We start from the raw sequence: 18,167 nt of genomic DNA on the forward strand, positions 1-18,167 counted from the left end.
CAGTAAAAATCTGTAATTACATTAATTTACAGGTTTTCACTGGCAACTCAGCTGCCAGTAAAAATCTGTAGATTTACAGTAATATTCGGTGGTTAGGAATTACAAGAAATTACTTCAAAATGGACCAGCATTTGCTGTATTTAATTTACAAGCCATCACTGTATATTTACAGCTTATTTAGTAATAACACAGCAAGATCCGGTTTCAAGTTAACAGTAAAAAGCTGTAATTACAACCATTTACAAGTTTTTACTGGCAGCTCAGCTGCCAGTAAAACTCTGTAGATTTACAGTAATGTTTAGTGGTTAGGAATTACAAGAAATTACTTCAAAATGGATCAGCAACCTGCTGTATTTAATTTACAAGACATCAATGTATATTTACACTTTAGTAAGAAATAATGCAATGTAACTCTGTTTCAAGTCAACATACATTTTTATTGAATACTTCACTACATGCCAACAGCGCATTCAACTAACTAGGAGAAAGCACAAAGTTCAGAGAGGTACAGATCAGCTCATTCCAACTCACAAAACAAAAAACATGTCATTATGGAAGTACGGTGGCCTGTTCATATCCACATATTTGCAGTATTTCCCAGCATTATTCATAAATGTGCATATAATTTTTCTTCTTAATGTTCTCCATACTTAGATTTATTGGATCAACATTAATAGCTTAGCTTAGCATAATCACTGGAAGTAACTGGTAACTTTAGCATCAAGCCACAAGTGATCACTGGATGCAATCAAATTGCAGTTTAACACTGTGGTTAATTTTACATTGATTTTTAAGTGGATAAGTACATTTGAAGGTGTTCTATTTTGTACCATAGACTTGCATTACTATGATTAATTTGGTTATACTGTTAAATGGGGCAATACACACACATAGATGGAAATGATATGCACATTCATGAATAATACTTGGAAATAATGCAAATATATGAAAATCAAAAAAGGGCAGACTGTTCCTTTAAGCTGTGAAATTGCAGGGTACATACACAAAAACATTAATGGAGTGCTTTTGCACAGCTCCTGTCTAAAGAATGAGAATATCATGAACAAAGCCTTGTACTTATGTAGTTCACATAACAAGAGTGAGTGTCTGTTTGCACGCAAGTAACAATATGTCCTCTTACACACATTGTATGCAGTTCAAAAAAAAGTGTGAGCGTGTGAGCGAAGTGAAATGTACTCATTGAATCAAAATGAGCTGATCTGCACCTTTCTGAACTTTCTGCATACCCTCAGCCAGTCAGACGCACTGTTAACATGCAGGTAGGCTCAGCATGGCAGCTGGTATTTTTGTGGAGTTTGGTGACATCTAACTGAAAAAAATACCAGTGGCCATACTGAGCCTAGCTACATGCCAACAGTGCATCCAACTAACTAGGAGAAAGCACAACGTTCAGAAAGGTACAGATCAGCTCATTTCAACTCAGAAAACAAAACATGACATTATGGAAGTACGGTGGCCTGTTCATATCCACATATTTGCAGTATTTCCCAGCATTATTCATAAATGTGCATATAATTTTTCTTCTTAATGTTCTCCATACTTAGATTTATTGGATCAACATTAATAGCTTAGCTTAGCATAATCACTGGAAGTAACTGGTAACTTTGCATCCAGTGATCACTTGTGGCTTGATGCTAATCAAATTGCAGTTTAACACTGTGGTTAATTTTACATTGATTTTTAAGTGGATAAGTACATTTTAAAGTGTTCTATTTTGTACCATAGACTTGCATTGCTATGATTAATTTGGTTATACTGATGAGGCAATACACACACATAGATGAAAATGATATGCACATTCATGAATAATGCTTGGAAATAATGCAAATATATGAAAATCAAAAAAGGGCAGACTGTTCCTTTAAGCTGTGAAATTGCAGGGTACATACACAAAAACATTAATGGAGTGCTTTTGCACAGCTCCTGTCTAAAGAATGAGAATATCATGAACAAAGCCTTGTACTTATGTAGTTCACATAACAAGAGTGAGTGTCTGTTTGCACGCAAGTAACAATATGTCCTCTTACACACATATTGTATGCAGTTCAAAAAAAAGTGTGAGCGTGTGAGCGAAGTGAAATGTACTCATTGAATCAAAATGAGCTGATCTGCACCTTTCTGAACTTTCTGCATACCCTCAGCCAGTCAGACGCACTGTTAACATGCAGGTAGGCTCAGCATGGCAGCTGGTATTTTTGTGGAGTTTGGTGACATCTAACTGAAAAAAATACCAGTGGCCATACTGAGCCTAGCTACATGCCAACAGCGCATCCAACTAACTAGGAGAAAGCACAAAGTTCAGAGAGGTACAGATCAGCTCATTTCAACTCAGAAAACAAAAACATGACATTATGGAAGTACGGTGGCCTATTCCTTTCAACTGTGAACTTGCAGGGTACATAAACATTAATGGAATGCTTTTGTACAGCTTCTGTCCAAAGAACGCGAATATGAACATGAACAAGCCGTGGCCGAGTGGTTAGAGAGTTGGTCTTTCAATCTGGTGGTTACAGGTTCGAATCCCACCTGACCTCTCCCTACACCTGCATCCATGGCTGAAGTGCCCTTGAGCAAGGCACCTAACCCCACATTGCTCCAGGGACTGTAACCAATACCCTGACAAATAATAACTGTAAGTCGCTTTGAATAAAATGAAAGCGTCAGCTAAGTAAAGTGTAATGTAATAATGTAATAACAAAGGATTCCCATGCATTTGTCACAAACAGGAGTGTGACAAAATGTAACAAAATGTCCTCCTACACACACATTGTATGCAGTTCACAAAGAACTGTGTGTGTGTGTGTGTGTGTGTGTGTGTGTGTGTGTGTGTGTGTGTGTGTGTGTGTGTGTGTGTGTGTCCGCCTGCAAGTAACAAAAAGTCCTCACACACAGACCCAATCAAAATCCATCAGTTTGCGCAGGAGGGTGCAGACATGAACATTAATGGTATGTTTCTTAACCATCTTGCCTGTTTTTTTGTTGGACAGCTTCCCAACTGCCTTGGACCCGTGTGAAGGATTAATCCCCACAAAGCACCTTCAAAATGGAATAAACACAAAGCAAGCAATTTTAGACATTAACCAATTAAACATTTCTTTTGGATTCATCCAAGCAGTGGTAGCCTACTATAAAAACAATACAAAAGACCATCAAATCGGCACAGTGCACCCTGTGAACTCAGCAGGTCCAGTTAGGAAGCAACACTGATTGCATTCCAAAATTAGAGGCAACTACCAAATAATCCCCTGTAAGATATTAGTTATGTAGGTGTTGTTCACAGACCATTTTCTGTTGTCATTCTTTCTGGTTGATGTTTCAGTCACATTTGCATGTCAGTGTCCCATTTTTGGAGGAACCACAAATCTGTGTCTATCACCCCACTTAACTAAGTCAGATAGTGTTTTTATCCATGACAGCAGCACATCAATGTAAACTTTGAGTTGCTCAGATACACTACATACATTCCAGCCAAAGTGGGATGATAAGAGAGTGCTTTGTGGTTGTTCCAAGGATGGGGCACTGATAAAATGTAAATGTGGAAGTTGAAAAACGAAAAATACCAAGGCACCCTCATCTGTCAAAAATAAAAAGCCTTTATTGCATGGCTTGGTTACAGTAAACCTTTAAAAACTCCAACATGTTTTGGCCCTCCGGCCTTCCTCAGGGAGTCAAACAGTTCTCGAACAGAAGGAAGAGGCTTTTAAAAAATAGGTTAACCAACCAGATACCTCCACATCACAGGTAAGGTGAGCTGCTCAGGTAACAGGTGTCATATATAAAATCTCCAGCAGGTGTCCTCCTTTCTAATCCCTTTCTAATCTTCTTTTTTCTTGCCCATTGCCAAATTTTATCTTTTCATGAAAGTTTACTAAGTAATAAACTAATATTTTCTAGTAATGGCCCAAGTACAGTCATTTTTGCAGCTAAAAATGGCTATTTCTGGAATTTCAAAATGGCGGACCATGGAGAAGATCCCCCTTTTCATGTATGAAAAGTGCATTTTTCCAGTCATAATGAATACGGTACTTAGAATTTGATGGTGGTGGTAAGTATTCATGAATAAGGTAACATTAGTGAATGGGTAGCATGAATTCTGGAAATAAACAACTAAAAATCTTGCAAAGTGTACCATTAAATACGGGATGCTCAGAAATAGCCAATGTGATTTTAATTCCCATTGGGATTAGAAAGGAGGACACCTGCTGGAGATTTTATATATGACACCTGTTACCTGAGCAGCTCACCTTACCTGTGATGTGGAGGTATCTGATTGGTTAACCTATTTTTTAAAAGCCTCTTCCTTCTGTTCGAGAACTGTTTGACTCCCTGAGGAAGGCCGGAAGGCCAAAACATGTTGGACTTTTTAAAGGTTTACTGTAATAAAGCCATGTAATAAAGGCTTTATATTTTTGATAGATGAGAGTGCCTTGGTACTTTTCCTTTTTCAACTTCTACATTTGCCCATCCAAAGACCACCTTTCTTGAGTCCAGGAAGCGCTCTTACAACAACGCTTTTTTGCGAAAACGTAAATGTGATCAAAACATCAACCAGAAAAAATGAGAACAGAAATGGTCTGTGGACAATACCTGCATAAATAAATCATTATAGGGGATATCTCATTGGCTTAAAGGTGGATCATGTAATACTATTAGAAGTTAATTTCCAGAATCCATGCTGCCCATTCACAAATGTTAACTTTTTCACAAATACTTACCTCTAAGTCGAAGAGGGGATGTCTGCGCTGCAGCCTTGGTGGTGCTCACAGTCGAGGACAGCAGTATTAAGACAAACTGGGCTAATTCACAGTGACTAGACCCAGGGATGACCGGAGCACTCAGCAATTTTTTAGAGGTTTTTTAGGTGCACAAAGTGACTGAGGTTTCAGCGCACGCGTGCCTCCCTCAGAGTAAAAAAGAAACAAAACAAAAAAAACACTCTGACTCTGAGGAAGGTGCAGGTGCGCCGAAAAGTCAGTCACATTGTGCACCTAAATAAAAAAAAAGGTTTTTGAGCTATATCCAAAGCACTCTCCTTTGAGTCAAGGTAGTTGAAGTATTTAAAAACCCTTTATTTTACGTCAGGGTAAACATGGTAAAAACACTGACCGGTTTCAGCCTTCTGGCCTTCATCAGGGCGTGGTTAATTTTGGTTTGGTTCTTTTTAACCACGCCCTGATGAAGGCCAGAAGGCTGAAACCGCTAAAAAAATCTTGCTAAAAATATTTCTGGAAATACAGAAATGGCAGACCTGGAGAAAATCCACCTTTTCATGTATACAAAAATGCAATTTTACCAGTCATAATGAAAACTGAGAATTTGATGGTGATGGTAAGTATTTGTGAAAAAGGTAAACTTTGTGAATGGGCAGCATGATTTTATTAAAGTAAACTGCTAAACAATATTAGAGTGCACCTTAAACACAGTGTTGCAGGGAGGCTGTGCCATCAGGCACAAATGCTTATTTTACCTCTGAATGAACTCCAAGGTGCACGCTGCCTTTTCCTGGTATTCCAGGTTGAAGTTGTAGAAAGAAGCAAATAACGCTGCAAGGCCTGCAGTGAAGTTTGGCCGAGGGGGTATAAGCACCTGCCTCTCCACACTCAGCATCCATGTGTCCATTGCCTCTCCTGAAATAAATCCACAGCCGATAATGTTCACACGTTTAATAAGAAGAATACTTGTTCAACCACACAAAACTCGTATCAATACTACAAATATGAATAACTGTTCAAAGTCTGTTCTTTTTTAAACCAGCCCCTTTTTTGATAATAAACAACCACAATAAGATATGGCACTCTGACCCCAGGTGACACAAGTGATGCCTGATTTTAAGTAAAGTTTATGAGTGTTTCTATCCTCTTATTTGCCTGGCTATTGCCCAACCTCTAGTTCCGTGCAGCTTAGTGAGCTCCACTACTAGGTCTGGGAGCATGTAGCAGGATTCCATTTCTCCTGTCACAAAAACAATCGGAGCATTCATTGCTTCAGTGTCAGCACATTCCTTCAAAAACGTTTTCTGTTGATCTCTTAAGGGTCAATATAGTCTACAATATATCCTGTGACTCCTCAATGCGAGCTGCCACTGATATTGAAGCAATAAATACTCTATTGTTTGAGTTGAGAAATGGAATCCTGCTACATGCTCCCAGACCACCATGTGTGTTGAGCACCACCAGGGGTCTCTAGAGCACACACACAGTCTGGTAAGAACCAGGCTATCTCCATATCAGTTAACAAACAAAATTGGGTAACCACCGTGCCATGAGGGACAGCTATGAACAAATTAATTGGGCGGACAAACACACAGAGACGTGGTTATGGGGGTGGGGCAGATTATTAACAAATTACACAGAGTAGTACGGCAAGTAACTAACATAAGGGTTTTCGCACCTGGGTCCCCTTTAAGTGAACCGAACTCAGTCCTCTTTAGTAGACCAAAAAGTGAACAGACAGCAAAAGGACTGTATTATGAAAAGAACTGGCTGTCCTTACTGGTCCCGTTAGGCTTTTATGGTGTGTTAGTCCTCTTTTGATCACGCCTGGTACCTCTAGAGCTCTCCTCAAGCAATTACAGCTAGTCACAAGTGTAACTTGTCAGGACTCGTAAGTGAACCGTACTGAGACCACGTCAATAAAGGTCTCAGAACGGTTCACTTCCGAGGGGTCTGGGTACACTTTGGAGCGTTCACATATACACAGAAAATGCTGAGTCACAGGCCTGAGTTCACTTAAATGGCTGAAAGGAACAAGGTGTGAAAACCCTGTAAGAAACTAACTTCCCCTAAAACGCAATTAGTTTTTCCCCCACTAATATCAATACAGCAAAAATGCGGTGCACTTACCCTGAGTAATCAATCTGGGTGTGTCTGGTAAGGCCAATCTCTCCACATCAGCAGGTGCAGAAGCTCCCTTAAACAAAAGAATAACAAGAAAAAAAAACATTAAACAGGTGATTTCCCACTCTGAAAAAACAAACCCTTTATGGCACATATGCGCCCATTCCTCATTTTCCTCAAGTGCAGGGCAAACACATTTTATGTGGAATTCGTATGGGTCCTTACTCATATGACACTACAGTATAAATGTGGCCCATTTCTTTATTTCCACAAATAACATTAGAATTTAAGTGTTTTAACCTTCTTTTTACATTTCCCTGTTGATTGAAACACATAGAAACCAGACACAAAGATCAACATGTAGGAAAAAAAAACTTACCTCGACTTGCAGCAGCAGTGCCTCTCTTTCCTCCTTGAAGTGTGCCAGCAAGCACAGGACAACACATGGCGCCAGCCCAGTCGATCCACTGCCATCAAATCTTGACAGAACCTGTCTCACATCTGAATTGGATGGCTTCTGACGGAAAAACTGAAGGATCATTTTCCCTTTTTCTTGTATTGCTGCCTCCAATTTTTCCAGGATTGGTATGTCGGTCAATTCATTGAAGTGAAGGTACAGTTGCTTTTGTACAAAGAGGTACGGCCAATCCCCCTTGAGCTGAGCAATTGTTGGTGGTGGGTGAGCATTAATTGCCTGCCGCTGGAGGTAGTACGTCTCTTTCATCAGCTGTTGTACGACTCCTCTTTCAGCTCCCATGGGACCCTCTCTTGAATGTAGCTCCAGCAATTCTTTTTGCTTCTCCCTCAGGCTTTCTTCAGACTGTCCAGTAGGACATGCAGGCTGCCACTGTACGCATCCATACTGGTCTGAAGGTCTTTTTGTTGTAGAGCTTGAGGTCGAAGTTGTTGGTTGTTTTCCAGCCCTGCGGGGAGACTTCATGCTGTCCCGGTTGAGGTGTTCGACTCGCGTTTTTAGCTGGTTCACCAGTGACGAGTAGCCACTTCCAATTTTTGAGCCATCTTGCAGGACATCAGCAAAGCTTTTGGGGTGTTTTTGTATAATTTTTTTTGCGATGCAAATGCAGTCTGCTCTAGTGGGGTTTGCCTCTACAGCTCTCATTTGATCTACGATAAGTCGAATCATTTCTCGTCGGTCTCGGGGAACAGGTCGTTTCTCCCTCAGCACAGCAATCTTTAGGTCATTTGGCATTTGGGTCCAGGGAATTTGAAAATTTTCTGGCCAGGAGTCGAGGTCCACAGTGCTGGAGCTGCTGTTGGTGCTCGGGGGGCTTGGAGAGGTGGAATAAGATGATGAGCTGGTTTCTGTGACTGGTGAAGTTGACCGACATGGAGTTGCTGGGCCTGAACAGTCGGTAGAGGAAGCAGATCTTTGCTGCCCTGAAAGAAAATACGCATACATGGCCAAATTACTAACCACAAATCAATAAAACCATTTCACAGCATTACCATGACACATTATTTACATATAATACATTGCTGAGACATACAGTTGAGGACGATGTTAGCCCCCCTTCTGAAATTAGACATCTCTCTTGATTTCTCAGTGACAATGACCACTATGAACAGCTTCTGTGACAGCCTCAGGGACAGGAAGTCTTGTTTGGGTGAACGGCATCATGATTAGAATAGAATGTCGAAGGTGACCATGCAAAAAATATGACCATAAATTAAGCTAGGACCTTCACTGGATATTTCAATAAGATAACAACCCAAAACTGTCATCCAAAATAGTTCAAACGTTCTTCAAGGATAATAAACCATGCTCATGGAGTGATACAGGCCTCAATACTGAAAATGAAAATGAATGTCCATCCTCAACATCCATGCAAATTGGACCAGCTAAACGATTTGCAATGGAGAAATGGGTCAAAATCCCTGGTAGGACATGTGCCACCCCAGTTAACAACTAATCAAAGAACCTGGTGTCAATATTGCCCTCAACAGTAAATTGTTACTGGATCAGTGACGCTTTAGCAGTAGCACACGTCAGGGCGGCACAATGACAGCAAGTGCCACAATTGCATGGATTTTTCTTTGTTTAGTGGACTATTCAAGAAGCATATTCACTGCAGTATATCAACACCCAATTACAAATTCATTTATGGGCATTAGATTCCGTTGCGCCACCTCTGAGCCCCAAAAATGTATTTGAGCCTAATATATGCAACCCACAAATCCAAGAAGAACTATACACATGGCTCCCTAGTCCCTAAACATACAAATGGAACAGATAAATAAGTACCGTCAGTCCTCCAAGCGCCTAACAGTTTCCGGCAGTCAATTGGTCGGAGGTGTTCAGTCAGGTCCTCCTCCTTGACATACTGAAGATCACTTGTTACTTCGACGCCAATGCTGTCCAGTTTATCGAGGAGTAAGGCCAGTGTCTCCGCTGCCAAAGATGGCAGTACCTTCAGGATCGCGTCCTTTACCTCCTGACTCATGGCTCTATGAAGAAGGGAAAGAGTGGTGCAAGATTAGTTTTGACACACCATTAACTTTGTACTCTGGGAGGGGGTAATAATCAAGGAGTTCTTCATGCCTAACACAAACAAATTGAGAGCGCTGCTCTAAATCGTCCAATAAGTAGACACCCATATGCAGAACTGCCTGACGTCTCCTGAGAACAAGATACACTTCAGATGCACGAATCAGAGCAAGTTTGATTTCCCCAACAAGCAACACATCCTCGTCTGTTCCCAGCACTACATACAGACCCTTTCTATACTGTGTTCCTTTTACAGTCACATCATTGGTGACAATGGTGTTGCGGGGAGAAAAAGTTAATTCAGACACTGCATTTTGAATGTCTGCGTTGTAGTCATCGCAGTGAAATTCAGCTCCTCTGTGAATGTTAATCAGAGGAGGAAACATGCTGCCTGCATTCAAATAGGCCTGCAGAAGTTGATGCCTCTCTGCTAAAGTTGAGCACAAGTTTTTAAAATTGTGCAACTTTCTTGCACACTGCTTAAAGTAAGTGTGTTTGCTTTCAAACCTCAATGTCCAAAGTCGAATAAGAGGCCCAAACTTCAAGATGAGCTCCGGGTAATGGCACAGATAATGGTGCTTCGGTCTGAGCGGGATTCCTGGGAAGGCCTCTGCCCTGAAAGAGAGATATTCATCAATTAGAACACGCAGATAGGCAACTTGGTCAGCAGTTATACAAGGAGCACAAATATAGTCAACAATTTGTCGAAGTAGTAAAACTAGCTGCCAGACTTCAGTCTCTGCCGGATTTTGAATTTTGTCCCCAATTAGCAGTGGTATCACTCTCAAGAGGCACCAGTTTTGAACAGCATGTCCAGACAGCTTTTCACTGCCTGGATGAATTTCAGGTGGCTTATCAAGAGCATCATTGCCCAGGAATTTAAACTGTCGGATCGACGCGTTTAAGTCAAGGTGTGTGAAATGTTTTTCCTGAACCAAGCGATTGATTGACAAGGCCAAGTCAAAGGAAACAACACCCTCAAAGAGGTCGTGGCCAAGGCAGGGGGGCAAACCAGGCTGACACACATGAAAGCAACGAAGCTGGTTGAAAATTGAGTCACATTTTATTCCCCTTTCACTGCTCTTGACAGATGTCTCTCTCTGCCTTTGCAAACTCTGTACAGTTTCTTGGTAAGATTCCCTTGTTCTTGTGACACCAGTTAACAACGCATTGGACTGAAATGCAGCCCTGCTAATGTCACAGAACCTACAAAAAAATTCACTTCTACTAAAGTTTTCCACAAATCCGCCAATGTTGTGAGAGCCAAGGTTATCTCCAGCAATTGCACAGAGACCTCCTCTAAAAACAGTACCATCCTCCAAAATAATACCGTTATCCTCCATATCTTTCAGGTCCCTAATCAGTGGACCAAAGACCAAGTCATGTCCAAATGTTTTAAAGTCTTGCTCTTTGCACAACAACACAAGTTGCATGTGATCAATATTAGATCTGTACCATGGTGATATATTACCAAGGGTAAGGTATACAGCAAGCACTTTATGTTTTTTTCTCCCTGCACCCAACGGATTAGTCACTTCCAGGGCGTCTTCATAGAGAATCAAAGCTAAAGGAGGACTTTCAGATGGGAAGAACGTGTTTTTCAACATAACTTCTCCATCCCAGATGTCCTGCATGACATCACTGTTTGCCCCCTGACACTGCACATCTTCATACTGTTTCCGAAACGACTCATTATGCAATAAGACACGTAGTGTTTCTTGAATCGGAACATACTGTGCAAACGACTCTTTTCCAGATTCATTCAAACCTAGAAATACTGGCAATGGTGCAACATAATTGAAACTGTTCTTAAAGACAGTCTTACGGCGCTGATCTGTTCTCAGAAGACTGGTACAGTCCTTAAACAGACTTTCTTTTTCAAGTTCTTTAATGACTCTGCTTACATTGTCATCAGAAATGCCAAGTGACTTCAATTTCTCACTCAATTTCTCAAACATATGACACTGACCAAGGTCATGGATGTCTTCGAATTCTTCAAAAATCGTCTGAACTACTGAAGCAGGCAATAACATCTTTGCTTGTAGTTTTAAGTAAAAAAGTGTCAGATTTTTCCTAAAAAGAGTCTCATCTACTCTTTCCTGAACACCACATGAGTTGACTTCGTCAGATATGCCTGCTTCAGACTCACTGCCTATCTGAAAAGACTGACTTGAAGCCTGGGCATGGACTGTTTCATCTATTGTGTTGCACTCAGAAGCTGGCACGGTCCTGCTCACCAAATGACAAACTGAGCTATGCCTGTGTATTCTCGACATATGAGAAGTAAACGTGGATTTTACAGAGAATGTTTTGCTACAGTCTTTGAAAGGACAAGCAACTGTCCTACCTTCCTCTAAATGTTGCTTTAAATGGACAGTAAGACCTTTAAGGTCCTGGCACTTGTAATCACACGACTCGAGGTTACAAATGATCGAAGCAGACTCTTGAAACGGCGAAGTGCGCGCCCTCTGATAAGCCTTATGATCGCGGTATATGTGACACTTAAAAGCACTAAAATTTCTGAAGGATCGTGGGCAATCAACAACGCCGCACGCGAAAGCCTGGTTAGGGGCATTTTTGTGCAACTTTGCATGCCTTACAAAGGCCAGTGTAGTGCTCAACTCGGTGTTGCAAAACTTGCAAGTAAACATTGCTATGCCATTGTGAACCTTTTCTCCGCTATCCACCAATAAAGTTAGGCCAACTTATCATATATTTCAAACTCTAGCAACAGTAAAAGCAATTAGATTACCGAAAAAACAATGTATGGGAATATATTTCTTGAACTAAATTCAAAATTGGTGCACTTACGTGAGGCACGCTCGCCTTGAAATGTTTGCTCGTCTTGTCTTGCTCTGCTGAGTCGCTTCGAGGGACTTCTCCTAGACTAGAAGCATTTCCAGAAAAAGGCCCTTTATAAGGGTGTTAGAAGCATTTTTTAGTAAAAGTTGGGAACCTAGTTTTCTAAGACAATTAGAGTACCCTGAATTCAGCTAGCCTGGTTCCCAAGCTGAATTTTGAGTTTTTGACCATGAAATGGGCAAAAAACAAAATGGCCGCCGAAATTCTTGATTTGGGGCAGAATACGTTAGAAAGTATCACTTCTCCATGGAAATAAACGTGCAATGCTCACATATTTGCATTTAAGATGTATTCCTACACTTACACAAAGGCAAAATGTCATGGCAAAAAGATAAAAATTACTATAATTATGCGTTTTTATAATGTGATTTCCTCGTAAACTGGCATACAATAGCAATAGCCTCCGTAAAGCACATTATCATACACAATTGTCATGCAATAACATTTGGAAAGAAAAAGAGAGAGAAAGAAGATAGTATTATCTTAAAAACTAAATATTGGAACATGAATATGTCCCCGGTTCTTTGAAGGAGATGAGTGAGCCATCTCTATGGGAGCACACTCTCAGCTGTACGATTAGCTGAAGACCTTTGCAATCACGCCAAAGGTCCAATCAACTGCGTCGTGGGCGGGATGTCCACTTTCTCAAAACCCTCAAAATCATCTCCTTCAGAGAACCGGGGACATATTCATGTCCTAATGTTCTCTTTCAGTCGAATCGTTCACATATCTATGGGAGAGTTACAATCACTCCCGATTGCTGGTCCAAACTAGGCAGAACTCCAAGAGACGGTAGAACCGGACAAAGGTGGCCCAACCAGCCGCTCTGCACACGTCTGAAACTGCTGCACCCTTGAAGAGAGGACAAGATGTAGAGACCGCACTGGTAAAGTGAGCCCTAATCTGAGCCAAGGGTTGGCGACCCTTGGACTCATATGCCAGGGCAATGGTTTGAACCAACCATTTGGAGACCTCCATTTTAAAACTGTGAGCCCTGTAGAGAGCTTGATGAAGCACACAAACAGCTGCTCAGTGTTACTAAAAGAGTGAGTCCTGTTCATGTACATGCGTAAAGCGTGCACAGGGCACAAGTTGTGTTGTCCCTTCTCTTCCACGGATCTGAAAGGTGGTGTGCAAAAGCAGTTTGGAGAGACCCCTCTTGGAGGGGCTCGAAAGGGGCCCCACACATAGCCTCCAGTACTAGAGAGATATCCCAGGTGACGTAGCATGGTGCGTAAGTATCTAGTGGATGGGTACTCAGAGTGTTGGAATTGAATCCTACATGGCACAATGAAATCGCTGCAAAGTAGACTTAAATGGTAAAGCATTGTCCCCCCCCAATAAGTCTTGTAGAAAGGACAACACCATCTGTACTGAACACTGAGAAGTTGTCTTTTCGCGCTGGTCACAGTAGCGTTCAAAGACAGACCACTTCAGGTTATACAGTGTCCCAGTAGATTGGGCCCTGGCCCCTTGAATTGCCCTGATAACGTTATCCAGAAAACCGGTTAGGTTCAAATGTTCCCTTGCCAGACTCATAGGGGCAGGTAGCCCCTGGGCTGGGGGATGTCCTCCTGGTCCGGTGCCAGACTCGAACCTGCAGGAGAGAGGAAAGTAGCAGGAGGGGCCGAAGCCCCTACGCTCTCAGCTGAGGCCCCTGAGCCCCGTGGGTTAAGGTTGGACAAACCCTGAGAAATCTCGCCTCCTTGCAGGAGGGGAAAAAGGGAGGCATCAGACGAAGGCGCTCGTGGTGTATTATACAGGACTTTTGGACTCTACAAGCGGGCCATGAATGGTGACGGGGTGCGCTTTTGTGCCAAGTGCTTTTGTGCCAAGCGCAATGGCCTGCGGTGATTGCCAAGGGGCTCCGAGACAGCTGCTCGAGCTGGGGAAGCCACATCAGCCACTAGGGTGGTGGTCAGTTCCTGCTGTATGAGATTCTCTGTGGTGGCAGGGAGTTGGGATAAAAAGTCGTCCACCTTAGGCGGGAGATCGAAGCACTTTGCCAGGGGCAAGTCAGAGTCTGACTCCACTGAAATGTGTTGCCAGTAGTCGACCGTAGTCAAGAGAACAAAGAGACAGAGCAGGCTAGAACTAGTCAAGCTCTCGTAACTCGTGTCGTTCAGGGTACTCGTGACCTCTGTCAGGAGACGTGAAAATGTGTGTAAAGAACTTTTACTCTGTATTGTTTCTAATCTGCGGTGAGTAGGTTCCGTCATTGTGAAGTTTCTTGCTGCCATGGAGGACACTGTACATTCCATATGTTTGATCTGCAATGTGTGATCTCAGGTTAAAAGAGAGTGTCCACCTACACAAAGCTGAGGCTGTCTCGGTGATCGCAATGATGCTCTTTTATTGCCTGTGACATTTACCTGTGACAGAATCTGGCTAAACTTGTATGTTCCTGTCCAAAATGTGAAGATATGACAATGCATTTGTATTCAAAGTATCAAAATGTGTGCAAAACGTGTGCAGTAGCGCATAGTAGGACTATTGGCAAATACAACGCAGCAGTCTGTTGTTCCTTTGATGACAGTGACTGACTGAACACTGACCAAGAAGTCTTTATGTCTAAGTTTTGACAGTGCAAGAAGAAAGCTAGGTCCGTGGCCTTTGCTTGTTTAGCATACTTATGCTCCTCTCCAGATTTTCCAAAGCATGATTCAGCAATGGGTGCTGAAAAGTTGGTTTGAATGTCCTAGGAGTAATCCTGAGAGGATGTAGTTCCATCAGGGCATTTGGCACATTTAATGTAGGGCCTATGTCTAGTGGACACCTCATATCTTTAACAGAATCATCAATTGGTTGGCCTCTCTGCCATGCTGCCATTTGTGTTGCATGGGAAGTATTCTTCCCATCAAGTGTTTCATCCAGGATGTCAATGTTATCACATGTGTAGTGGATGAATTTATCTGCCGCAATGTTTGTTGGAATAATGGCACCACTCTCTTGGTTCAGTGTTTTTACAGTGCTCTCAGCTAAGGAGGATCTGGACTTGGAGGACCTGGTTGTAACTCAGACAATGACCTGCCAGGTTGAATTGTCGTATTAGGTCTTTTACCCAATAGCTTGATGAAGAGTACAAGCAAGACTGACATGTTTCAAAGTCCATTTTTTGCCATCACTGACACAATAAACAAGGACTTAAGCCTCATTCAGAACTGTACTTTGAGCAAGTTTTTCCTTGCTACCAATTCCATCATCTTCAAGAGATGTCTGGCCACTAACAATCAGGCTGAGTAGCATGTATAGACTATCTCAAATGTATGCAATAGTATCTTATAAAATATGTAAAATATGTCTGAACATTTTTCAAAATGACACAAAATAACTTATGTTATATGTAATATCATGGTGTCATCTAGCGATTTCTGGACAGTTTTCAGAGAGCTAATAGCATAATGTGCAGTATTTAGTGTTTCCAAAAAATCACTTAAAGTTGCTAAGTATTTCTAAAATACTTATATCAATTTTCTTAGCCATATAAACACACATAGGCTACAAATATCTTATTAGAAAAGCTAAATATTTGAAACGTTTAGGCTAACACCTACAATATTAGCATTATTAGCATTCTAGAAGCTATTTTATACTTTTTAAAATCCTCTATAGTAGATACATTCATCAAGAAACAGTATTGGGACAGAAAATGTTAGAAAAGAGCATTTATTTCCAAGTACAGCAATACTTGGTAAAAATGCTCTGTCAAAAAAAGCGTATTTTGGCAGCCATTTTGTTTTTCAAATTTAACTGTCAAAACCTCAAAATCCAGCTTGGGAACCAGTCTAGTTGAATTCAGCACACTTAAATTATGTTAAGTACATAGGTTCCCAACTTTTACTAAAAAATGCTTCTAACATTCACAAATATGAAAAATGTGTCTAGACTATCTGGCATCTCGTGGGAAAATGGTCGAATGTATCAATCTGGGCAAACGATGGAATCTTGGGGGGCTGCGCGCAGGTTGCCAGATAAGACTGATTCCCAGCTAACAATGCTCAAAACCCACCTGGAATCACTAAATCCCACCAAATTGAACTAATGTCTACTGATTACTATAGCCAAATATCTGCCGAAAGACGGATCTAAATGCCCTTTTCAAGTCGTTTCCCCCAGACGGACAGCCTAAGCAGCCCAATTCCAATCTGGCAACACTGGCTGTGTGTGGATTTGCAAAGCCAGCAAGAATCATTGAAATGATAAGCCTGTTTGAGCATGCAATTTCGCACCAATCTGCATTTATTTTATTGCAAATAGGCATATTCACAATATCACATTTATAAATGCATAAAGCTTACTTAATATTGACTTACATTTAATTGAGTTTGTAGACTATAACATCTCGTTTATTCACACCAGCTGATGTGCATGTATTTACCCACATGCCAAATAGTAGAGCAGCTACAATGCCAATTTGGCTTGAATCGTGCAAATTATGATACAAGCATGAAACTTGGCAGGTATGTGCTTAAGACCAATGCAATAAAATCTGCTTGATTGGCCACTTGAAATGGTGGCCATTTTCCAAGATGGCCACCAAAAAAGCCCCCAGAAATTGATTTATTGCATAGAATTGACTTAGAAAATTATGATACAAGCATGAAATTCAACATTTATGTGCATTAGACCAACACGATCAAATCTACCTGATTAGCCACTTGAAATGGTGGCCATTTTCCAAGATGGCTGCCAAAATGACCCCAGAAATAGATTTATTGCATAGAATTGACCTAGCAAATTATGATAAAAGCATGACATTCAACATTAATGCCCTTAAGACCAGTGCAATCAAATGTACCCAATTGGTCACTTGAAATGGCGGCCATTTTCTAAGATGGCCGCCAAAAAAGACCCTAGACAATGATTTATTGTACAGAATTATCCAAGCAATTTATGATGGACACATGAAATTCGGCATGTATGTGATTAAGACCAATAGGCCTACAATCAAATATACTTGATTTACTACTTAAAATGTGATGACGATGTGTCCAAAAAGACCCTAGAAATTTGCAAATTGCAAATTTGGTGGAAATAATTGTTCACTCTCCTAAAATATGTTTCCATAGATGATGAAGTGATACAGATATTAAAATGTTCAGCAATGACACATAAGCCAGTTCTTAACTTAATGTCAATGGACCCCAAGGTTATGACACGCTAATAATACGATGACAGTGTGGTAATAATATGCTAATAACAGCAATTCATGGTTCTCTCGATATTGCTGTTAAACAGAAGGTGCGTGAACACCAGAAACAAGCTTTGTCATGAATTTGCGTTATTCGCTCTGGACTTGACATTAAACATGTTTAATTTAGCTAATCACATAACTGCTCTGGCTTGTCAGCCTGGGACATTCGAAGATATGAACATCCTCCCCTGGCTGCTCTCTCCAGCCACTGTGCTGTCCCCTTTGCGCACCCGAGCTCCGCTAATGGTGGTTGACGTTCGGGCACAAGTTCTGTGGAACACAAGACTGATCGTGGCAACATGAATCCTCGCCTCCCCTAATAGGACGCATTACCCGTGTCTCCCTTGGGTCGGTCACCCCTTACTGTGCGTGTCTCATGCGCTCAGCAGGAGCGCAAGTGTCAGTTGTGCTGCCTGGAGCGCTGTCCCTGGGTAGGGCGCCCGTGGTTAGCTAGATCATACTTCTCCAATGAAGTATCTCAAGCCCCTGCTCGACCAGGCCGCCTGATCGAGGGGAAGTGCGTCTTTGATGTCCCCCTGGGAACCAGAGCGTGTGCCCTCAAACAGGTGTCTATCGGGGCTTTCTTGGCCGGCTCGCTGTGGTGGTGGTTGCTACTCGGTTCTCCATCAGCAACTTGGACCTGCGGCCCTGTTGGAGAATGACTGGGTCTTTTCTGCCAGCAAGATCGCATGGCAGCTCAAGCTTGCCTGGCGGTCTTGGGCATGGTGCCTCTCAGTTGCGCCTGCAG

The 18,167-nt window shown here is 41.7% G+C and overlaps 2 protein-coding genes across 2 annotated transcripts in view; one reads left to right on the forward strand and one right to left on the reverse strand.

The window, feature by feature from the left end:
- LOC134467718 (poly(ADP-ribose) glycohydrolase-like) overlaps positions 1 to 18,167 on the forward strand; it is a 121,768-nt gene that overhangs the window by 6,499 nt on the left and 97,102 nt on the right. The gene's annotated exons all lie outside the window — the stretch shown is intronic.
- Positions 2,904 to 9,319, reverse strand: LOC134467119 (uncharacterized). The gene is made up of 5 exons (XM_063221040.1): positions 9,121 to 9,319; positions 7,237 to 8,255; positions 6,864 to 6,930; positions 5,489 to 5,648; positions 2,904 to 3,057 (listed from the first exon to the last, which is right to left on the reverse strand). The coding sequence occupies exons 1-5, from the start codon at positions 9,317 to 9,319 to the stop codon at positions 2,904 to 2,906; spliced, it is 1,599 nt and encodes a 532-aa protein (XP_063077110.1).

Source organism: Engraulis encrasicolus, chromosome 17 (assembly GCF_034702125.1).
Source record: "Engraulis encrasicolus isolate BLACKSEA-1 chromosome 17, IST_EnEncr_1.0, whole genome shotgun sequence".
Lineage (NCBI taxonomy): Eukaryota > Metazoa > Chordata > Actinopteri > Clupeiformes > Engraulidae > Engraulis > Engraulis encrasicolus.